The sequence below is a fragment of the Lissotriton helveticus genome, chromosome 4_1, assembly GCF_964261635.1.
Source record: "Lissotriton helveticus chromosome 4_1, aLisHel1.1, whole genome shotgun sequence".
In the NCBI taxonomy this organism is placed as follows: domain Eukaryota; kingdom Metazoa; phylum Chordata; class Amphibia; order Caudata; family Salamandridae; genus Lissotriton; species Lissotriton helveticus.
This window is the reverse complement of record NC_136063.1, coordinates 1,838,187,945-1,838,212,800: the sequence shown is the minus strand read 5'-3', so window position 1 is coordinate 1,838,212,800 and position 24,856 is coordinate 1,838,187,945. Positions and strand designations below refer to the sequence as shown.

Below are 24,856 nucleotides of genomic sequence, written 5' to 3'. Positions count from 1 at the left end.
CACTTTTCTACAGCATTCAACACTGTAGACGATGCTGTAGCAGATTTGGGAATTCGAGTTGTTTCAATCGTCATTTCAAGGGAGTTGGCCGAAGGTCATGTGCTCTCTCCTTCCAAGTTTAAGAGGGTGGCAGTTTAATGCAAGATTATTCAGGGGTTTTCCTGTGCTCCATGGTATTTAATGTGGATGTAAATGACAGAAGAGAGGCGAGAGAGTCTTACGAGTAGATTCGTACTCCCTTAGTAGGCATATATAAACAAAAGGAATCCACCTGTGGTGGCTTAAAAAACACTAAGTGCTCCCTATCACAATAGAGAACACTTTCAGCCACCACAGGTGGATTCCTTTCGTTTATATATTTATTATTTACTGAATTTATATTTACTGAATCTAGGCACTGCACAGCTGCGGGAGCTTTCCCACTTGACATTTCCAACACACACACATAGGAACACACACCCTATTAAAAGAAGCCAGCGGTGGGCACACAATGGAAGACGAACATGGTCTCACCTTCGGGGAAGACGAAATAGACAGGATCCTGGCAGCAATAAATCCCTTTGAGGGCCTGAGTAACACTGATCCAGGACCAAGTGTGGCAGACTGGGATGAATTGGTCAACCTGAGACGCACTCAGATAAAAGCAGCCCCTTATGGACTGCTCATGACAGAAAACTTAAGAAACAAGATTGCACCCCAAGGATTAATTGTAAAGAATGAACCATTCATTTTCCAAACTGATATGCAGTTCAAGAAGGAATGGTCACTTATCTCGTGGCACTGTACCAGGGACTGGTTAGTGCCGATAGTAAAAACTGCCGCACGAATAGCAGCAGAACTGAAAATAGACATACAAAAAATAGAGGTTCAGTTGAAAACCTACCAGACACCCACTGCCCTGAAAAAAAGACTCGATGAGCTGAACCAACAAATGACAGAATTTGAGCTTAGCCTAAAACAAAGCAAATTCAACAAATTAAAGAAAGATAAAGATCGATTCACACCAGAGGGGGCATATCCATACACTAAAGATGGCTACCTCTCCAAAAATAATACCAGTGACATTGATAGCGATGGCTCTGACAGTGGCTCATTCAGTTCTAACTCCAGTGGCAACCAACGATACAGACACTCCAGAGGTGGTCGCAGACAGCAGAGACAACAATATCCCAGACAAAGAGGGTGGCGAGGCTACCAAGCACCACCCCAATACCAACAATATATGGGACCCCCACCCTTCACACATTTCCAATATGGTCCTCCACCGTTCGGACAAGGGTACCCTCAATGGAATCCGGAATGTGATGGTGGTTTCTATGGTCCGCAGCCTTTTTTAGGGACCCGCCCTGGATCACGGGGATGGAACAGAAAAGGCAACAATGTAGCATGGCAAGACCCAGAACAGGGGATCCCAGAATGAGCACACGGAGTATGACAGGAGCCCTAGCCAATCAACCCTCAACCTCAACCAACAAGAGAGGGACCTAGTGGTGAATCTAACCCCATGGCCACTAACAGACCTCCAAAGAGCGGTACTGAACAAAGGGTTAGGGTTTGTGCCAACCAACAGACCAGACACCTTAAAAACGTAATACTGAAATGAAGGAATTTATCCGGAAACTGAAACTACAAGTTTTTTTCATGGACAAGGAACCCACCAGTACAACCTCTGATACAGGCCTTAAACCTAAGTCCACATTCACCCCCCCAGATGCAGTATTACCTATTGAATTACTGGCATTTGAGAAGGCAGTCATGACTGATCTAAATAAACTTGATCCAGCTCATACAAACTCCTTTCATAACACAAGCCACATAGAACAACAAGCAATAAGACAATTGGCTAACAAAGAAATCATAATAAAGCCAGCTGATAAAGGGGAAGCGATTGTTGTACAAACTACAACTGCCATAACGCAGAATGCATGAGACTCCTATCGGACAGACGAAACTACACCGTTTTACCCGACAATCCAACATAGTCTCTACGCATCAGAATAGGGGGTATGCTAGAAGAAGCCTTAGCACATGACTGGCTTAGTAAGAAAGAGGCATAATTCCTGGCACAGAAATCACCACATATTCCCTATTTCTATTGCATACCAAAAATACACAAAGATATTGAAAAACCACCAGGGAGACCCATAGTCTCGGGCATTGGCTCTATCCTGGAGCCATTATCCAAGTTTGCCGATGCTTTTCTCAGGGGAAACATCCTTTACGATGCAACTTTTACCACGCAGTGCCTTTACAACGCAGGATTTACAACGCAATTCATTACAACGAATTGCGCTGGGGGGGTGCTCTAGGATAGGTAATTGTTTAATTTACTATCCAACACCTTCCCTACTATCCACGGGGATTGGAGTTGGAATAGTAAATTAAACTATTCACTATCCAGCACCCCCCAACGCAAGTCGTTGTAACGAATTGCGTTGTAAATCCTGCGTTGTAAAGGCATGCGTTGTAACAACGTACATCCTTTTCTCAGGCCACTTGTGCAGGCAACGGATACGTACCTAAAGGACACTAAAGCTGCCCTTCAGCTCCTAAAAGATCTACTGTTTAATCCCGAATCACAACTCCTGCTCAGCCTAGATGTGGAGAGCTTGTATACAAGCTTACCCCATGATGAGACACTGTCCATTATAGAGGAAGTACTATACACCACACCATGGCAATATGAAACACCAAGGAGTTTGGTGCTGGAATGCATTTCGCTAGCACTTACTAAGAATTTCTTCCAATATGAATCCCCTATCTATCTGCAAAGCCATGGGACCAGCATGGGGCAGTACATTCGCTCCAAGTCTTGCTGGTCTCTATGTCCACCATTTGGAGGCTAACAAAATCCTGAACATCCACAACCCCTTCAGACAAAACATCAGTATCTGGAAAAGATACATGGACGATATCTTGGTTATCTGGCAAGGAGACCTACAATCGGTGAACGTTTTTTTGAATTGGTTGAACACCCAAAACACCTTTTTAAAATTCACCAGCACAGTGTCCAACAAATCACTAGTATTTTTGGACGTCAACATCTATCCTGAAGGTGGTATGCTAAAAACAACCACCCACTTCAAACCAACTGCCAGGAACTGCTTACTACGGTTTGACAGTTTTCATCAAGACCTGGCTGTTCGAGCAGTAACGGCACCCCCCTCCCCACCTAGCGCCTTGAGACCCTACGGGTGAGTAGTGCGCTCTACAAATGACTTGATTGATTGATTGATTGAGACACCTAAGGGAAAACCTCCCTTTCGGCCAATTTTTATGCCGAAGGCGCAACTGCACAGACGTGGCACAGTACAAAACGCAGGCAAATGAACTAAAAACAAAACTCCAATTAAGACTACCCATACAGAATAATTGACTCTGCCATGAAAAGGGCCAGAAACAACAACAGGGACGCTCTCTTGGAAGATAAGGTACCATCTGAATCTGAAAAAAGACGACAGATATGTGTCACAACGTACAACACGCACTAAAATGATGTCTCAAAGATAATCAACAGACATTGGAGAACACTCACAAGTGGCACACTAGACTTTGAGAAACCCATGTTTGCACACAAACGGGGCAGGAACATGAAGGACATACTTGTCCCAGGCTCACTACTGACTCTTATTAAGTTATTATACTCTGATAATTGGCTCAAGGTGAGGATAGGCGACAGCCTAGCTTTGACCAATAAAATACTGGTGACTCGTGGCCTTAAGCAGGGATGCGTGCTTGCACCTTTACTTTTTAATTTATTTGTGGCCGATCTTACCAACTCATTAAACGAGGTAAACTCACATCCACCTAGGGTAGCCGGAAAACAAATGTCTAACTTGCTATATGCAGATGATGTGGTGTTGCTGAGCCACACAAAAGTGGGACTGCAAAGACTGATCGATTGTACACTTAAATATGCAAAGGATAACCAAATGACAATATATGAGACAAAAACAAAAATAATGGTTGTGACAGGAAAAAAAAGACAAAAGATGAAATGGTTGTTGGGACAAACACAACTAGAGCAAGTGGAGAGTTATCGATATCCCGGTGTCCTTTTCAATGAGACCGGAAGCTTTGTACCACAAAGGGAAGATATTGCAAGGAAGGCAAATAGCTTGATTGCGGCATTTAGAACCCTACAAAAGAATCTATCTGCACTGTCACACGGGCCACTGTTAAAAATCATAGCTGCCAAACTATTACCATCCTTAACATACGGTGCTGAAGTGCTAAATGGGAAGGATGCTGTGCTTATCAACAATGCTGTAGCAAAAACCTATAAAATATTATTTACCCTACCATGTAACGCCTCACAAGCGCAAATAAGGATGGAATTCGGTATGAACAATCAGCTATATGCCCAGCAAGGCCAAATATTAAAAGTTTGGAATAGAGTAAAAAATGATCAGGTGAATCAATTGTCTATAGCTTTGTGGAGAGAGGTTAAAGACAATCAGAAACTGCAAGCGTGGAAATACCTAAACAATGCAAAAGAAGAATTTGGAATATCAGCAATCTGGGAAAACACAATAACGCAGGAAAGCTTTAAAAAAACAATCAATAAGCTGGTTACTCACCTATCGCTGCTAAAAGACAAAGCTTTATTAGTAAAACGTAAGCACTCATGGCCAATTATAAACGGCTACAAAAAAAAACAAGTCCAAGCTTACCTCCTTACGGCATGGTCAGTCCAAAGTAAGGGAACATTTATAGGAGCACGCTTTGGTCTATGGCCAGGTTTGTGTCATCTTCCACCCTGGAAGTCAAACGAGGGCCATACGTTATGCAGACTTTGCAAGGGGGGAAAAGAAGACATTGTGCACTTGGTATGTCTGTACCCTGCCATAGTCTCAGAAAGGAGACTAATCCTCAGGAGGTTGTTTAATGCACGAGATATAAGAACCTGTAGACAAGCAATAATGGCGTGCCTAAGCCCGAATGACCTACCAATGAATGTTGCTTTTGTAAAAATTTTAAATGTGATTGCCAAAGGTCTTAAGGAAAATTTTATCTAGTTTTATTAGTCTTTTTTTTTTCTTTTTAATGACATTTACTATTTGCACGATGTATAAATGTGTATTGATGCTGATACTTTCTCTAAGGTCACATTTTTGTAAGATTTTAATTAATCAAACAAATAAACAAACTTGAAACTTGTCCACACACGCCCCCAACCTTCCAAGCAATCTCTGGCATCCCAACATGGAATACAGGGCCACTTCCCATGTGGCAATTGTAGCAGCTGCCACCTGACGAAAAAGAGTAAGATACTCACATTTAGCAACGGAACCAATTGGGAACAAAGAAGATTGACAAACTGCAATAGCAGAAATGTAGTAAACATGATTACATGCCCATGTGGCCTGGAGTATATAGGCATCACAACGAGGGCAGTAAAAACCCGAATCAATGAACATAAAAGCAACGTGAGGTGCAAAAAAAAGCACAACCAATATGGCGACTCACTACCTTAATGCTCAACACTGTGTAAATGATCTACAGTGGACCTTGATTGAGCAATTAAAGTCAGAGGAATGACTTTTCCTAAAGGAACAGCGCTGGGTGTTCCGTCTGGGGACCCATGTGAAGGGGCTAAATGATGATATACCTTGGGGTCAGCTAACCAATTGAATTGACAGTACACGTAATTCCTAATTGCATTGTCCACTGAACAATTAAAGTATCTTAACACTACTGTTAAGAAAACTGCAATTATATAGAGCTTACCAATGGAGAACAGAAATATATCGATCCAACAGGTCACATTTGACTGTGAATATTCATACTGAGTAAAACAACATAGTCACTGTTAGACACTTTGAGCCCCCACACTATGTAGATATATCTTAGCCATAAGCGCCAGTAACATCAATTGGTATCACATGCATCTGCGTAAAATCATTCGGCCTCAAAACACGCATGCGCGCGATAGATGACGGAGCGCTGCACATGCGCAGCACACGATACGATGGAGGCACATGCGCCAGTAGTTCAGTGCACGGCAATGACAAGATCTCCGCAAGTAGCCCTCCACATTACGAAATATTTTTTCACATACGATTTGCCATGAACAAAAGCGCTAACAAATGTCTGGTGCTTCAGCGCGTATATTAACCCACCATCAAATACACGCAGGCGCCAAGAATTAGTGGAAGGAGCGCTGCGCATGCGCATACCAGAGTCCAGTTACCTTCACCGGTGACAGCAGCCCGCATCAGCGGAAAACCCTTATTTGGGCAATCGAGCATTTCCGGCCCGTGCCCCTTAACTAACAATTAGGCAACTAATTAACTTCATGCGCGAAGTATAAATAACGTGCACCGGGGCTTGCAGATCATTCCAGTGGAGCCGCGGATGGGGCAACACTGAAATCGACTCGCACTGAGTCCGTGAGTATGGTAGATATCGCTGTACAACCAAGAAATATCGAGTAAGTAAAACAACCAGGCTCACTGTATTTATCACTCATAGGTTGCATATTGGCAAGACACCCCCAGACGTTCAGGAGGCTCATGAAGTACACTATTCAGTGAAGACAAGTATGTCAAAAAACCTTCTTCTCCCACCTAAAGGTTTTAATCATCACATCAATAGAGTGTGTGTTTTTTGTTATATGTGTGTGTGTCATGTCTTTGTCCCTTTTTTACAGAGTTAATCGTCACTGGTAGTCAGACCATAACTACATAGTGAGCACAACCTGCATGACGTTTTTTCTAGGTGACTGCACCTGCTAGAATGTCGCCGAGGGCATTATTGATGTTCTTCCGCTTTTTTTCTTTCTTTTTCCTTAGGTAATGCAAATAGCCAATTACTAATTTTATCGCTGTAGGCACATTGTAGCCTATTAATATTTTTCACTTTTTTGTAAATATCTACACAAATTTTATACAGTGAAACGTGAGTAAGGTGGGAAATTTGTGCACCCCGTCCTGAAGAAGGAGTTGATCTCCGAAACATTTCGACGCACACAAGAGGTGATGTACATTAACACAACATCAACACCTCGCACTTCACCATTGTAATAGTACCAGCCCGGGGGCCTAATAAAAGTTTTTTCGTTTCAGCCCACGAGCCAGGCACTTTTTAATCACACTCACCCCACCACTCACTCCGTAAAACCCTCACATGCACCACACATAGTCATTGATTAAAGTGCTTCCATGTAGTCGTAGGTCGCAGCACGCCGCATCCCGTAGAGGGGTGCGAAGACCCCAATGATGAAGCATGACACCAAGGGTCCTTTTGGTGTGTGAGGGGTATTTTAAAAAACACTAAGTGCTCCCTATCACAATAGAGAACACTTTCAGCCACCACAGGTGGATTCCTTTTGTTTATATATTTAATATCGATGTACACCGGCTCTCCAAGTTGGTTCTTAACTCTTTGACTTGCATGGACCCCAACTTTAATCCTCACTGGAATCTGGGGACCCCCCACTGAATCATTATTGAAATCTTGAAGCCAGAGTAATTATTGGAATCTGAGAGCCCTGGCCTAACCAATTTTGATGAGTCAAATCGCAAAATAATACACAAGATTATGGAAACAAGCATTCTTCAAACAAAAGCAGACATTTTTCATTTAATTTCCAAACAAATATAAAAAAAATCAAAATGGGAAGGCTGGAGCTTTTCTTAGTTCAACTGAAGGCACCCTTAGTCGATGCTATATTCTATTGATGCACTTGCACAGCTTCCATGAATCAATCTGAGAATACCAACTTAATTTTTAGCCTCCAATTTCAAATTGCTTTACATTTGCAGAATGTTTTCAAGTTTCCAAGTTAACATTTTGCTTCTTTATCGAACCCCCTGAGTAGGCGTCATGGACCCTAAGGGGTCTCCCGACCATCGTTTAAGAACCACTGGATTAGATCATTTGGCTGCACTGCCAATGATAGATCGCTGATTATTCAGCCTGAGAAGCAGGCATCTACATCAGCCATGAGCATGTGTGGTTCTTCCTAAAGGCTCACCCCAGCTAATAGTTTGTAATCCAACCTCAAATTAAATGTTTCCATGACATAATGAACATCTCAGTTAAGGATTGTAACAAAAATAGCAACAAATACCCAAGTACGTTAACCAGGGATAGTTACCCTTTGAAATACACAGTTGTGTTGATATTCGTTATAATTTATGTATTAAGATTTTCCATCAGTACTCCCATGGACATTTTATAGAATCGTGCCCCATTCATGAAATCGCATATATTCTTGAAAACAATTAAGTCACAGTTCAAGTACAAAAAACAACCATGCATGATATGCTTCTGTGTTGAAGCAGATGTACAACTGGGCTTTCAGTTTAGCTAGTAAAATCTACTCTGATGTATTTATTGCTATTGACATGCAGCAATACGTGAGTGAGGTAGTGTTGGTCTTGAACAACGAAATGCAGACTTGGATAAACTGCTATCAAAATGTCACAGATACATCAGGCTTAGCTGCTAATATAACAAAACAAACTCGTCTTACAATTGGATATGACTTCACCTCTATATACCTAATTTTGTGGGTTAAAAACGCATTCTTGTATATTTATTTGCTTTACTTTGCTAATGCTGTAACTCTCAAAATAACCTTTATTTTTACTTCAGACATTTTTTATTTTGGGGAAACGCCTTGGTAGTTGTGGAATAAAACAGGCACATAATCAAAGAGTCATGGGAAGAAATTCAAACAAGCCATGGTGACTCGTGGATTTAGTGACACAAGCACTTTTCTTACAAATTATAGGGTAGAATTACTATACTTTTAAGCGTTTTTTTCATAATTCTTTACATTTGTATACCTCCTGAGTTTCTTCTCCCAACTTTTTACCACTGAACCTGGCATATTTTGAAAATAAGGCAGAACACATTCTATGAAGTCTAATGTTATTTACACAACTAAAATGAAGGCTCATGAGATGCAAAGAATTAATTACTCGGCAGAAGTACAGCTTAACCATTCATCGGGTGGTACAAATAAGAAATTTAAGAAAAATATTTTTATACTCTGCAACTAAAAAATGTATTTGTATATTTATCTTGGAAATAATTACAGGTCTGCATTACCCACCACGTCTCAAGGATAAAATGGTTCCAATGTCTACATGGCCACCATTCAAAATAAAAGAACATTTGCACAAGCTACACCAGACCAATTTAAAGAGACTAGAAAATCCTCTGTTCGAATGAAAGAAAACCTTTCCAATCAGAGAATATTTTATCTCTGAACATCAATCAATGTAGTGCTGGGGTGGAGTCGAGCACTGAAGAACATTGACAGGGTTGGATTGGGATTAAAAATTGACTGGGGCACGCAAAAAAAAAGTGGCCCATAATTGCATATTGCCTTTCCGAAAAACACTGCTTCATCTTACATTTTTTTTAAAAGGGGGGAGGGGGAAAAAATGCACGGATTAGTGTACACTGGTGACACACCTGAAAACAAGTGAAGCCATTTTTGCTCAGGTCCCCGCTCAATATGCATATATTAATGGGCTGGCCCAGTGAGAGAAAGGGAGTGACACCTCTGCCGTTGATAAAAGGGAGGTAATGAACGCCCATTGACCTCCAGAGAGGCCACTCAGGCACCCATTGGGCCGCTGGGGGCATCAAACAACGCAGAAACCGCCCAAATCAGCCCCCAGGCTGCTCAAAAAAGCAGCCCACAGCTGGAATTTGGATTCCGGCCCCTCGGGCATTGCCAAAGTGCCCGCGTTACCAATCCGACACTGAAGATTGATGCACCCTGCTCGAACTCCCCCATCGACCTAGTCCAGACCCATTCGGATACCACACCAAAATATTGATTTTGGGAGAAATGGCAAGAAAGTACATGTCACTGATCTGCTGACACCAAGGCGACCCAGCACAAACAACTGAAGAATTCCAGCCTCAGTTCAAGGGTTTCAAAGTGTACAAAAAAAGTGATAGATGGAATGCTTTGGTCTCAAAGTCAAGGGAAATTGTATGGGTAATTCTAGGCCTTGCAACCAGTCGAAATAGAGTATTAAAGTCTTTCTTAGAAATACAGTATCTTGGAACAAGAAGGAGTCCACATCTTCAAAATATGCGTCGCTATGAAGTACTTCAACACTATACATATAGAGGTAAACTAACTGAAAACATAGAAGGGAGATATGCAGTACTTGGATGTGACAGTTGGTGGTGAGGCACAAAGAAAATCTAAACCACCGAAAGCTTAGTTGCCAAACTTCACAGAGAAGAGAGTTTTTCGACTTGGCACATTTGCAGTTTTCAAGCCATGGCGTGCTGAATCACATTTACTTGGACACTATGCCTTTTATGAAGACTCTTTCAATGCAATGAAACACAACATTGAATGTTCAGTCTTTCCAACATATTTACAAATGTAGAAAGATGAGATTGAACAGGAAGAAATCATTGCTACTGCGATAGCCAAGGAGAGTTCACAAAGCTGCCAAAGTTCTGCACCATTAACTCAGGATCCTCTTGGAGAACCAATAATTCAAAATGAAGTAGCTATAGCTATGAATGAGGCAGAGAATGCAATGCAGCAAGTAAGAGAGGAAACTTGATTTCGAACAGCTAGTAGAACAACTGAACAATGAACACAAAGAAATTTACAACAAAGTTAAGGCTAAAATAGAGCATGGCTTTTTCCACGAAAAGATAAAATGTGCATGTTCTTTGTATAAACCAATATTACTATACATCAGTGGCCAAGCTGGCATTGGAAAAGGTTTGTATTTTATTTTTTATTTTATTCAATATTTTTTGTAGTGATCTTTGGGTGGGTTTTTTGTATGTACACACATGGTGGAAGTATAATTGATGTACTTTATTGGTTGAGGTTCTGATTGGAATTTTCTACTGTTTGCATGCATTCACAAAATAAAGACATATCTATTGGCTTTGCAAATACAGGTTTTCTCAATCATGTGCAACAAATCAGCCCATGACAGTAACAGTATTCTGCAGCAACATACATCTTAAATAGCATGGCGACTCGGAGAACTTTTCCTCCCTCAGTAGACTTTAAGCTCATTCGATCAACATTGGAGCACAGTGCACATATCCTGCATGACTAATGTTAGGTGGCTCCTTAACAGCGCAGTTGCTCAAGGAGTGCTACTACACATACCCTAGACAACTATCCTGAGGAAACATACTTAGGTGATCACACAGGCCTGAAGTTTGAATGATTTAGGTTGCAGTTCTTTCAAATTAGTAAGTAGTTTGAGAGCTATAAATATGAAATTACCCTAGTTGCCAACATAAACTGAGTCATATACATTTATTTAGTATTTGTGTTGAAAATCTTCCCCTTATACACATGCTTTGCGTTAGAGCACTGTGATGTCAATACATGTTGTAAAGTAGCACTTTGTTACACATTTTAAATAGCCTTATCATTAAAACTAATCGTCATATATTACTTTTTTTATATGAAACTTATTTTACACCCATCTTCTTATACTCATCTTACATTAAATGGAAGTAATTGCATCTGAAAAGAGGCTTATAGTACTTATACATGAGAAGGAAACGTCAAGGTCTGTATAAATGCTGAGACTTTCATGCACGTCTCTGGCTTATCCTTCAAGGCTCATAGACTGTGGTCAAGGTCAAGGCAGCACTCCTACATAAAGCATCAAAAAACATTAATCACCCTAACTCATATCAGCGCTGCCATCTTAAACCTTGAGCTGATCATAGTTGTTTGCTGTTATGACTAAAGCAGAAAAATTGGTTTTCACAGATTTACAGTTGATAAACAATATTCATATGTTCAAATAAGTTTCTCTGTATAGGTCTCCAGAAATCAGCAAGGTGTGCAGTGGAGATTTAAAGGAATGCTCGAGGCACTAAATTGTCCATGGGCAGGACGAGTTGCATCTACCTAAATTATTAATACACAGCCCCAGAACATTTCAACACAATTAACTAAGAACACTGAATTCACTGTCTAATTAAGGGAAGAATGGGAATGGTAACTTAACCGAAGTTAGCCTAACTTCAAGAGTTTTTGCCTCAAGAGAAACATTTAGTACCCTATTTATGTGTTTACTGTCAAAACAATCTTGTATTCTTATCTCTTTAACTTCAATGTCGTTCAGAACCTGAATATCTTAACCTGCACTGATATATATTATTATGAAACACATTTTATTGTCTTGATAATTTGAAGTGCCCTTGAGCCTCAGTATGCATGCTCAGTTTCCTAGTAGGCATAAAAAGCCATTTTATTCGAGGTAGTTCAGTTGCACATTTCTGGCATCTCTAGCAAAGGGTAGCCTCACTTTCAACACTGGCAATTAGAAGTGTGATTTTGGGAAATTAAGAGTCAGCAGTGTATTCATGTATTATGTGTCTACTTCAAGGGTGTCTCGCATTCTATCCCTGAGACTACCCTGCCACCTACTCATTAGATACATTTAAAATAACAAGTCTAAGTCACATGTTTAAGTTCCAGAGACCTATGTTGGGGAATATGACATAATGCATTTATTTTTGCATGTTTTTGGCATTGAATGTTCCCAAATCGGTCGCTTCGGGCGTGATCTTTGGTTGAATGAACAATCGTCTCTTGATTATTTGGAATATTGCTCGCTATTTTTTATGTAAACATATGCTAGACGTTTAACATTACATTTATATAATATGTGATACACAGATTCAATTAAAAATGTTGGTGAGATTTTTTTGGGCAGCACTGAAAACTTAGAAGAACCCTACAGACAAGATGTTGTTTTCTTTTCTTTTCGTAGAGAACAATGCACTTCAATTATTTAGCATACACAGATCTTGCACTTATATATCGGTGTGATTTTCACAACTAGGGTGTGGAAAAAAGTCAAGTAATTAAATGTCCACAAAATAATGATAAAAGGAAAATAAGGAGACATGGTTTACCTTAAGGGTGAAATACACCACTCTTTCAGAGCTTTTAATATACTCTTTACTAATCTTAAGGACACGAAAAAGCCGATGTAGTGTTGTATCTTATGATTAAACTGCTTTCACCGAAGTTCTCCACTACTCGTACTCATCAACATTCGTTGCCAAGGATGGCCCTCAGACAGCCTAGCCTGACTCTATGCCAGCAGGTGCTGTAGTCTTAGAAGTGGTCATTACCAGTGATTGACAATCTATATATTCATCGCACAGCAAGCTTACTTTCACAAATGTGGAAAAGTTTTGAATTGCACACACATTTAATGATCCAAATTTATCCACAGATTTATCGTTAATTTTTTGAAGGTTCAGTTGACCAGCATAAGTAAAAATTGAAGGACTTTCATATTAAACTGCCTGCAACGAGGGCTGATTTGCGACAACATTTGCACTACAGAACCTTGATACAGGGAGGAATGAAAGGAGGTGGCGTAGCAGAGCAGTAGGGTCGTCAGCTTTACGCCGAGTTAATGGCTATAAACCATACCCTCATTTTCATTTCTTACCGACACTGCAGAAAAAACAAGCATTTGCAGTGCAATATGTTTCGCACTTACGTGAGTTTAAGCTACTGGCATTGTAAATGATAATGCATTTTATTTATGTTTTAAAACCCAAAACATAAATAAAAGGCATTGTCATTTACAATGACAATAGCTCAAACTCGTGTAAATGCAAGACCTATTGCATTGCAAATGGTAGGCATCACTGACAACGGGTGGGCAGGCGGTAGGGGGAGGACGGGGAGGGAGAAGTCACGGACAATGGGAGGGGGGCGGGGGTAAACAAGGCACGACAATGGGGGGTAAAGAAGGCACCAAAGCACGTTGTGCCTGCAGTAAGATAAACTGAGTAAAGAAAATAGTGTTCACAGTCTTAATAACACGTAGAGAGTAACAACCAAAGTAAAGGGGCCAGTTTATTTGGGAGGTGACAAATGAAGAGGAGGCGGTACCAAGGAAGGACTAACAAGCATATTTCCAAATCAGAAGCCAGCATTTAGGACAGACAATGACACAAGCCAGTGGCAAATATGGGCGGAGAATGGGTGGGGCTTTTATGTGTTACTCAATCACAAGTCTTGCAGAGCAGCGCATATGCTCTGGCTCTAGGCTCAACCTAAAAATTACTTTCAGAGCTCCTGAATTTTATTTCTTTGAAAAGATAAGATACTGGCCACCTGCCCAAACCAAAGGGTAAATGTGAGCATCAGAGTCTCCATGTTGGTTCGAAGAGATGGCTGCTACGTATAGGACAAAAGCAATTACAGCAATAAAGAAGCCGTCAGAAGTTTCCGCTGTGCCATGTGTTTGCAACGTTTGTGATCTTACGAATAAAGGTCAAATAACAGCATTCGCAGTTCTGCAGCATAGTCAGGGACACAGAAGCAGTTGTGTGCAAGAGGTTGAAGAGGTTGAAGAGAAAGAAAAAACACATACCTACCTGTAGCCAATTGTATCCGGACTTGCAGAAGATGAGACAGAATTTCTGGCAGAAAGCTTGCCACTCAAGTTGTAATACCAACGTGTACCAGTCACTTAAAGAACAAGCATTGCATTGTCATTTGGTCTAGCTTTTACATGAAAATGGCTCTCCAGTGACTGGTGAGTTTAAGCATTCCGTAAGTCAACATAAACCTTGTACTCGAGCACCCATTCACCCCACTGCCCATTCTTATATTCATCCACTTACCCACCAACAATAAAAGACACACACAATTCCGGGTCTGGTGGCTCAGTTGAATCCACTCCAGGAATCTGTGTTTGACTTCATGGTCACAGGTTGAAAACCCACTAAGCAAGCTCAGACTTTCATCCTTCCGAGGATGAATGAAATAATACTACTGAGTTGGGTAACAATAAACAACTGTTACTGCAGCACCAAAAGACCCAAGGGTGAGTTCATGCTTCACAAATGCACATTATGTCAACGTAAATATGCAAAATAGAACAACAAATAAAAGTAAAAAAATAATAAAACATAATGCTGTCTAAAAGTGGTGGGTCTATGCTTGCAATAAAAAACAAGCACTGTCAGTCAGTCAGTCAGTCAGTCAGTCAGAATATCTTTATTCGACTTATTACAAGTCATACAAAGAAACAAAACAATAAAACCGTGAAAAGGGATACCTACATACATGCCCCTACAATTATCTAAAAACATCAAACTGGATGCATATTATAAATACTATGTACAAGATTAAATAGAGAATACATTTTATAATTCATATCAAAAGAAAAAACATAGCAACTTTAAAAAGTTATTTAAGGCGAAATTTGGCCCCCCTTTTTTACCCTCGCAGCGGCCACTAAAAAGTTAGCTATACAGAAAGTTGTGCGGGGATTTGTCAGGAGCTGTAAATAGAGCAGTGCCGGACGCACCTGAGTAAAACCCACTTCTTTCAGAATGGGGAGCAAATATTTTTTCCTCTGCTCATGGAACAAGCTACAAAACATGACAAAATGCATTGTATCCTGCACAGAAAAATGGTCACAGCTGCATGGGGGGGCTAAGTCTGGCTTCTGCCAGGAATTAAAAGAACCTAAATAAAAATGTAACAGGTTAAACCTGAATTTAGTTAGTAAAAACCTGTGATAAGGGACTGTGACAAAAGTGAGGTACGGTGCGAGTGAGGGTACACTCACCAAGAGGTTGTGTGCCCTAACTGCTGGCTTCTGCAGTTCAACTTCCTCGCGGGCCACTTCCTTCATATCCCTAAATGACTTTTTTATAAGGCCTATATCCAAAGCCCTGATTTTATCTGGGCTAAAGAAGAGTTCTGGTCGACCCAATTCAGTAAATGTTTTAGTTAAATAGGCCAGCCATGGGATACTACTATATTTATCTAGTGATAAGACATCCTTCAATATTATGTGGTTCAAAGGAAGATCTTCATTCAGCCACATTTTCAACCACAGGGTCAGGGGTGCTAAACTCAATAAATCTGACAGGTAGGGTAAACCCACCTCTTTATGAATGGAATAAGTCGGGGTTGACTGGGGAATGGAGAGAAGAGATCTTATAAATCTATTTTCTGCCCTTTGAATGGGGTCAAGATTTACATACCCCCACAAAGGGGCTCCATATAGTGCAATAGCCACAGGCTTGCTCTTGTAGATTTTTAAAAGGGCTTCCATGGGCCTGGCTCCCAGCTTGCCCGCAAAACCCAAGAGCGCTGAGGAAGATCTAATGACCGCCAGCCTCTTTGCTCTTATCTGTGGCCCCCATGTTCCATTCTGGTCAAACATTACGCCCAGATAGGGAAATGTGGTTACCTTGGCCACCGGGACCCCTCTGCAGAAGAATAATTTATGTCTTTTTTTGAAACGCTCACGCCCCATTACCATCGTGTTTGATTTGGAAACATTAACCTTAAGATCCAAATTATCCATAAAGGAGCCAAAGGCGTCCAAGAGGCGCTGCAGTCCTACGCCAGTGCGGGCAATCAACACGGCGTCATCCGCGTACAGGAGTGCCGGGATATGGACCTCTCCTGCACGTGGCACGTCCGCGTCCTGGTCTCGCAGGTGTGCCCCCAGGCCATTAATATAAATGGTGAAGAGCGTGGGGGCTAAAATGCAGCCTTGCCGAACCCCCTTTAGAGATTTAAAAAGTGGGGTACATCTACCATTGTTTGACACTCGGACGGCTGCAAAAAGCTCCTGATGCATAGTGGCCATGAACGTAACCAAAGCTTCGTCAATGCCCATCTCCAAAAGAATTGACCAAAGTTTTGCCCTATTGACGAGGTCAAAGGCCGAGGAGAGGTCCATAAATGCCAAAAACACGGAACCCTCCTTGGCCACCGTGTACTTAGAGATGAGTAGATGCAGATTAATACATTGTTCAATGGTCCCTTTTCTCTCCCTAAAACCATATTGCAGGTCAGTCAGCCCACCACAACCCTCAACATTCTCCCTCAGTCTAGATAAAAGGACTCTACCCAGGATTTTTATAGTTGAGTCCAAGAGGGATATGGGCCTATAAAACGCGGGATCGTCCCGCTGACCTTTATTTTTAAAAATGGGGACAATGGTGGATATGGCCCAGGAGGCGGGAGCTGGATTACCATTAACTGCATTAAACACATTTGACATAACCTCAGCCCACAGTTTAGGAGAATACATAAAAAAGTCAGCGGGAACTCCATCGGGGCCAGGTGCCTTGTGTTTGGTGGTTGCCAGGAGAGCTATTTCCACTTCTTGGGGATTAAAGATGATGGGATATACATCTACATTGGTTAATGGGCCCTTTTTTATACCATCATCGTCACCCCCATAGACGTTTTTAAAGAAAGACAACCATTTTTCATCTGTGATAACGCAGTCCATGGGAGCATTGCTTTCATCAGAGAATAGGGGCTGTTTGATAATCTCCCAGAATTTCCTACTATCCTTAAGCACTGCCGCTGAAAGGAGATTGTCCCATGTTTCGCGTTTAAACGTGTCTTTACGGTTCTTAAGGGCTGCCCTATAGATTTTCCTTAATCTCACGATGTCATCTTTATCCCTTGGGACATTTTTTAGGGCGGCCACCAGTTCTCTGTGGGCTTTCGAGCATACAGAGTCAAACCATCGCTTATGTCCTTGTGCTCCCTGGGTTGGTTTTGCTAAAAGATCCTTAGAAACCTGGTTGCAAATTGCCTCGAAAGCTGCTACTATGTGTTCACCTTGCGTGCCCGGGTTTTTACAAAGCTCCACCTGGTCTTTGATTTTAGGGAAGCATTTTTCATAAAAGTTTTCCGGAATCACTTTAGCCCACTTCACTCGTCGATCTTGGTCAGTGGTCCTCAGGGGATGTGCCGATTTTACAGTGATTGGTGGCGCCCCCATCTGGGCACCCCAGGCCACCTCGAGTAAAACTGGGTTATGGTCACTGTGGTGTGTTGCAACTGTACGATAGGCCATGATCCGATTTAAAATCCCTGGTGAGACAAAAATGTAATCGATCACTGTGCCATTTTGGGCGCCGGTAAAAGTTGTCGATCTCTGGCCACAATCAGGTTCATATAAATCGTAGTTAGCCAATAATTCTTCGAGCTCCTGCCCCTCTGCAGAATGTTCAAAATGAGGTCCCTGTAAGGCCGCGTCATCGACCTCATTAGCACCTCTTCCCTTACAGGCTAAATTACATAAATGAATATTAAAATCGCCTAATAAAATAAACTCAAAAGTTAACTCGATATTCTGTGCTGCTGTGTTTAGAAAACTGTCCAAACTGGAGATATTGCGACCGCTATAATCACTGTTCCCTGAATTGTAAAAATTAACATATAAAGTCCTACTTGTTTTATTAATCACCCTTTCAACCATTAGGATGTTGTCAGAGTCAGTGCTGATCTTCCTATAACTTCCTACTAAATCCAACGCGAACAAGATCACCAATCCACCTTTAGCTCTGCCCGCCCTACTAGCCACTGCAGGTTTAGTGAAACAGGTGAACCCATCCCACCAAAGATTGTTGGATGTATCCCAGGTTTCTTGCAAAGCGATGATATGATGCTTAGAAACAAAGCTCAGCCAGGCATGATCCTGGCGTTTTGCACTTAGGCCTGCTACATTCCAACTAATGATCTTACAAGAATCAGTGGGTAACCTTAGTTCATTTACATCCTCTGAGTCACCTTCAGCTGCTGGTTGCAATAATGGACCTTCACTGGTTTCAGCTCGGCAGAGGCTCTGTGTATCCACTCCCAACGTGCTCATATTTACAAAAGGCACAGTCCGAGATGAAATCAATTGCTGAGCAGGATTAATTGGCACTTGAGACTCTAGTACTACGTCGGTGGCGAAATTGTTAAAGTGCTCAACAATATTTAGACCTCCACGTTTTAATATTAAGTTGTTCAACGCCTCCCTTTCCAGATCAATTCCTGGTTCAAGTCAATCACAGGTATTTAAATCAGATAAAGGACCAAACCTGTTTCCTGTGGCAAAGCCCCACTCAAAGGGAGTAGCCGCCTGACCCTGTCGATATGGTGCTGGGTTCCACATAGGTTGTGGGGTATTTGGACGTGTAAGAAACTGATCGTTTCTCAACCAATGTGTGGGCCTGTTGCCCCGAACACTATGTTCGTAACCCAGTAGGCCAGAACCCCAACCATTAGATCTTAGCTCATGTGCAGGGGCAGGCCTATTGTTTAACTCATTCAAGTAGTTGAATCTTCCTGGCTCCCGATGTGCTGTGGGCTGAAACCAGTCATTAAAATGTCGCGATCTGGTACCCCCTCCCCAGCTGCTAGAAATGATGTTTCTTTTGTAAATGGGGATATTGGGTAAGGTGGCAAACTGAGTCTCATCATAAAAGAACTTAAGAGTGAGAGGGATAATAGATCCACTACGACGTTGGGGTGGGAAAACATTGCTCAAAATATCTGGAAGGACCTCGGCATTCGCAAAGTTTAGGATGACACAGTCCCCTTTAAACTTTTTTGGCTTACTGCCAATCCAAGATACTCTCCTAGTCATGACAATATCCCCAGCCAATTTATCGAGCCCTTGTTGAGCCATATACATATTATTAGTGAGCCAATGTAACGCTTTATCTTTTAGACCCTGATTGGACTCTATTTTATCTTGTGATAGAACAGGGACGTTTGCCAGTACCAGTACTACTGGCGAGGCTTCCAATATGAATTGGGCTGAAACATCCTCTTGATGTGTGACCACTATAGGGCCAGTAGTACTATTACTCGCATCTCCAGCATTTACAACTACATCCTGACCAGGAACAGGTACTGACGGTGATACTGGCGGAAGCGGCAGCCCTAGTTGGATGGGCTGTAAGATGCTTTCTATTGGGGTAATCTCCGTGTCCGTGGGTGTTAAATTTGTGACGAGGGAGGATAAATTCTCTACCTCATCTACTAGTTTACTATGTACCCCACCCAGTTTTTTGACCTCAGATGTTAGTTTATCTAGTTTCCCGATCAGGGGTTTGATTATAGTCCTGATCTTTGTGTCTATCATATCTTGAATCCTATTAAAAAGATAGTCATCGATAATGCGTTTTGACTCTATATCAATATCGGGGTCTACATATTTCCCCACCCGCCTAGGTGGTGGTGTGGCGGGTTTTTTCCTTCCTGTTTGTTTCCCCCCCCTCTTTACTGGGAGTCTTCTACAGGCTATAACAGCCCGTATAGCAGGCTGCAGGGATTGTGGGTCTTCGTCCGTAGTAGCTAACTGGGGGTTTGCATCTATGAAAACGCTATCTGATAGATCTATTAAATCTGTTCTATCTGTTGGAAGGTCAGCGTCAGCAGCAGCAGCAACCTCAGTGCTATTGTTTTGAGGGTTAGAATCTACAAGATTTAACGGTGGATTTTGTATTAGTGAATCAGATGTCGCTGTACTTAATATACTTGTGGAGGGACTTTCTATAGGCAGAATGGGTGATTGGCTTAAGCCAAGAGATTGCCTTCTCTTATTATTGATGTTACTAACCACTTGTACAAGATATGAATCTAAAGTGTTAACTGTCTCTACTGGGGCAGGAACCAGTTTTTTCCCCATAATTGAAACAGTTATTAGGCAACTTATCAAGGCTCAAATAAAATGGGAACAGTAAATGTTGGCAAAACAATGTGCCATGCAAGTCAATCAAACATCCGGACGATTTGGCAGGCCAATGCCTCTATAGTGCAATAATGTACACTAGGACGAACTGGGAACAGTACCTTATAGTCCGTATGAAAGATATCAGGGGGGTGGCCTAGCCTGGCCGGTCGAGCCGATGAGGGCCGTAGAGGGCCCGCCCTTTGCCCGGGCGTCCCGCGACGCGGGGGTTGTCCTGGCTTTATCCTGTTTGGCGCTCTCAGGGCGCGACCCGCGTCACTCTGCACGCGCCGCCTCGAGGCCTGCCGGGATTTGTAGTCTCCCGGAGCGGCGGCGCGGAGTCCGGTGCCCTTGGACTCTTGGCGGTGGCGGCGGTGATTCCTGGTGTCTTTACTGCGGCCGTGTGGCTCCCGGCAGTGGCGGCAATAAGGTCTGCTTCTCCCCCGCTCTGCCGGGGTTGTCCTGGCTTTATCCTGTTTGGCGCTCTCAGGGCGCGACCCGCGTCACTCTGCACGCGCCGCCGCGAGGCCTGCCGGGATTTGTAGTCTCCCGGAGCGGCGGCGCGGAGTCCGGTGCCCTTGGACTCTTGGCGGTGGCGGCGGTGATTCCTGGTGTCTTTACTGCGGCCGTGTGGCTCTCGGCAGTGGCGGCAATAAGGTCTGCTTCTCCCCCGCTCTGCCGGGGTTGTCCTGGCTTTATCCTGTTTGGCGCTCTCAGGGCGCGACCCGCGTCACTCTGCACGCGCCGCCGCGAGGCCTGCCGGGATTTGTAGTCTCCCGGAGCGGCGGCGCGGAGTCCGGTGCCCTTGGACTCTTGGCGGTGGCGGCGGTGATTCCTGGTGTCTTTACTGCGGCCGTGTGGCTCTCGGCAGTGGCGGCAATAAGGTCTGCTTCTCCCCCGCTCTGCCGGGGTTGTCCTGGCTTTATCCTGTTTGGCGCTCTCAGGGCGCGACCAGCGTCACTCTGCACGCGCCGCCGCGAGGCCTGCCGGGATTTGTAGTCTCCCGGAGCGGCGGCGCAGAGTCCGGTGCCCTTGGACTCTTGGCGGTGGCGGCGGTGATTCCTGGTGTCTTTACTGCGGCCGTGTGGCTCTCGGCAGTGGCGGCAATAAGGTCTGCTTCTCCAGAAAAAGCAAGAGGTCTCACATGTGCTCGAGTTGGAGCTCCTGGTGTTGTAAATGACAATGTCTTTTACCCATGCATTGTGCAATGTATGTATGTGGTGTTTAGTGGAATTATGTGAGTTGGATTGGAATTGTTAGTTGTGGAATTGTGTGGTGAGAAACTGTGTGGTGGATTTGTGCAGTTCAATTATGTAGCATGTAGCAGGGGGTGCAGTGGAAATATGTGGATAGTAATTATGTGGTATTGAGTGTACGGGAATGTTATGGAGTGGGATCATGTGCTTTGGACTGTAATTATGTGGAATAGTATTTTGTGTTGTGAAGTAGGATGTAGTGGAGTTTAATTATTTGGTGCGCTATTGAATTTTGTGGCATGATGTGGAATTCCATGGTGTGGAAAAGATGTATGGGGTGTGTTGTGCAATTGTGTTGTTGAGTTGAATTATGTGGTTTGGTGTTGAATTATGTGGTGTGAATTGGAAATGCGTGGAGTTGAGTGGTGTGTAATTGTGTGGATAGCTTTGATTTTTTGGTGAAAGAAAACAAACAGGTAGGAAGTAAGCTCCAGATGTGTTTTAGGGTGTTAGAAAAACTGAGGTCAGGACACATAACTGGAGTCTGTATGGGGCTCCTTGTCAACATGTTCATGGGCAGGAAGAAGTAGCGACAGATGCAAAAGGTACCACCTACCAGAGGAGAGAAGGTATTGCAAGAGGAGTTACCACAGAAATCAAGAGGCAGATGTCCCACCTACCAGAGGAGAGTAGCTATTGCAAGAAGGCTGCCAAAGCATTGAGATTCACAAGCAAAATCACCAAAAGCCAGAATTAAAGACTGCAGCAAAATGGTATCACATGCAAATCAAATAGCAACTACATGCCAGCCATCTACATACCAAATTACACCCTAAAGGCTCGTGGGGGGATGCGGTACAACATGTGTCAAAAAGGGTTGAAACAAGGAACCTCTGCTACAACTGTTGAAAAATAACAGTGCATTAAATGGACAAGGTCGTTTGCAGCAAACTGGTGATCGGGGACAGTGGGAAGAGGCACTTGTGGATACCACTAAACGAGAACTTGTCAGGATGGCCAGTCATTGAGTTAATAAGGTGAAGAAAATGTGCGTCACACCCAAGAACTGTAACTAAAATCAGGAGGGTGGGACAACAGAACCTAATAACAAACACATTCATCGACATTATTATTAAAAACAAGCAAATGGTGAGCACAAAGTGCAGTTTTTTGTAATTCTTTGCAAATTTTGAACACTGAGGCCCTCATTACGAGAGCGGAGTCCCTCAGTGTTGAACTTCTTTGATGGACAGCATTTGAGGTGTGCAGGGCAGTTGGGAGGGAGACAGTGGTCACCTGAGCAGAGCATATGGCTTGTAAGAGCTGTTACGTAATCTATGACTGTTTTAAGCTAAATAAAAGTGCGGGCGCACTCATGGGGCCGAAAAAAGACATGGCGGCACACCAAGCAAGTGGGCTCAATTAAAGAATTAAGCACTTTTACACACGGCAATTGAATCTGTACACCTGCTGTGACTTTTATACTTTGCGTGCATTGGCTTATCACGTGGTTGGAGACCAGATTTGTCTAGCCCGGCAGAATCCTAAATAGATTGGACCACGAGGGCCAGGTGCACTGTGTGAGACTATGAAAAGTGTACATGAGAGTCTAACTGAAACAATCTAATTAAAAATAATATCTCTAGAGTAAGGGTTTCCAACCTTTTCACTAACAAGAGCTACTTATGGTAAGTTAAAATCATCCTGAGCTACTTATATTATTGGTAGTGAACACATCATACACGATCAGTATAAAAGGGTTAGTCAAATTTGGAATGCCTCTACAAGGGAAATACGTAAGCCACAGCTGCCATGCTCCATGGCACCACGGTTATAATATTAGAAATAAGTCTCCCAAGGTTGCGTGCTTTATTATTCAAATATCAGCAGTAAAAAGATGTTGGAAATGACAATTTTAAACAACGGATTAGCTTCGGCTAACAAAACGCTCGAACAAATGTGTCTATTCTCTTCGCAGCTTATACGGACGACACGGGACTCTTTAAATTAGAAACCGATTAGGCTGTTTGAAGTCTCGGTTATAACGCTGAATATTCACGTAAGCCCTTTTTGATAACAGCTCTTTACAAGATCACAAATATTGACAAATGAGCATATTGATCGGAATTTTGGGTACTCTCTTTGCAGAACCTCTCTAAATAGACTGGTACAAACTTATCTGGCATTTTCGTCTATGGCAGTAGGTAAGAGGCAGGTTAAACCTATTTTCCCAACTGGCTTGGGTTCTCACACTTGGGCGCCACTATAGTTTACAGTTTTTTACTCTTTCATACTTAGGCACCCATATTAGTTGTTCACTGGAATCGGATATATTTCACTCATGCTTAGGAAACTGCACTCACGGTTTTTTTGGGCAGTTTAGAGGTACATATCACTCTGGTTGTGAGCACATTTGTTTATTTTACAGCTGTTTATAGACCATGTGAAACGCATTTGAGCTGGTGAAACCAATTCATGAGAAATAATGTGTAAATAATGCATATAGAATCATAATCAATGTAAATGTTGACAAATGTCTATAGTAATCTACATAAACAAATTGTGTTTTGTAATTTGATTTTGGAAAACATTAGTTACATATGTGATTATAACTCTTGCAGTGTTCCCCTGATGAAAGTGCACGCACTGAAATGCATTGGGAAGAGTTGGACAAACTACTGAGATATTGAAATTTGTGGAAGTTCAAAACTGTAAAATTGAAAATTTGAAAATTTAAAAACTCTACTCATATGAAATTTTAATACAGAGTACGAACTCTTATTATGTAGTTGTCTTCTTGTGTTTTCTTTTTGTCTTTTAACGCAATTTCTTTTCAAGCTGATAAACCCTAGATATTTTGTTAAAAATAAGCATGACTAGTGATACTTTACATTGGTTTTCCTTTGCTTGTTGATTGAATGTCATGCAAATGATAACATTTGTGAAGAATTTGGATCACCATAATAGAAATGAGTTTGCAATAGATTGAATCACTGCATGTAGCAGCATATAATTATGTTAAAGAAAGACAGCACCTACTTGGGAAATTTCTTGAACGGTGCACCCTGGTATTTAAACACATTTGTGTTTGAAATTCAGAATCACATTACGTACCTGGCAGGGGTTAGTCAGGGATCTCCAGGGGTTGCACCTATGTCATAAATATTGACAAAC

General features: G+C 42.3%; 1 protein-coding gene across 2 annotated transcripts in view; it reads right to left on the bottom strand.

The window, feature by feature from the left end:
• RPS6KA6 (ribosomal protein S6 kinase A6) overlaps positions 1 to 24,856 on the bottom strand; it is a 499,939-nt gene that overhangs the window by 421,568 nt on the left and 53,515 nt on the right. Inside the window, exon 2 of one of the 2 annotated variants that reach the window (XM_078688488.1) lies at positions 24,797 to 24,833. The exons of the other annotated variant lie outside the window; for it this stretch is intronic. Coding sequence (XP_078544614.1) covers positions 24,797 to 24,833 — 37 coding nt within the window. The remainder of the gene's footprint in view (positions 1 to 24,796; positions 24,834 to 24,856) is intronic. 2 annotated transcript variants of the gene reach the window in all.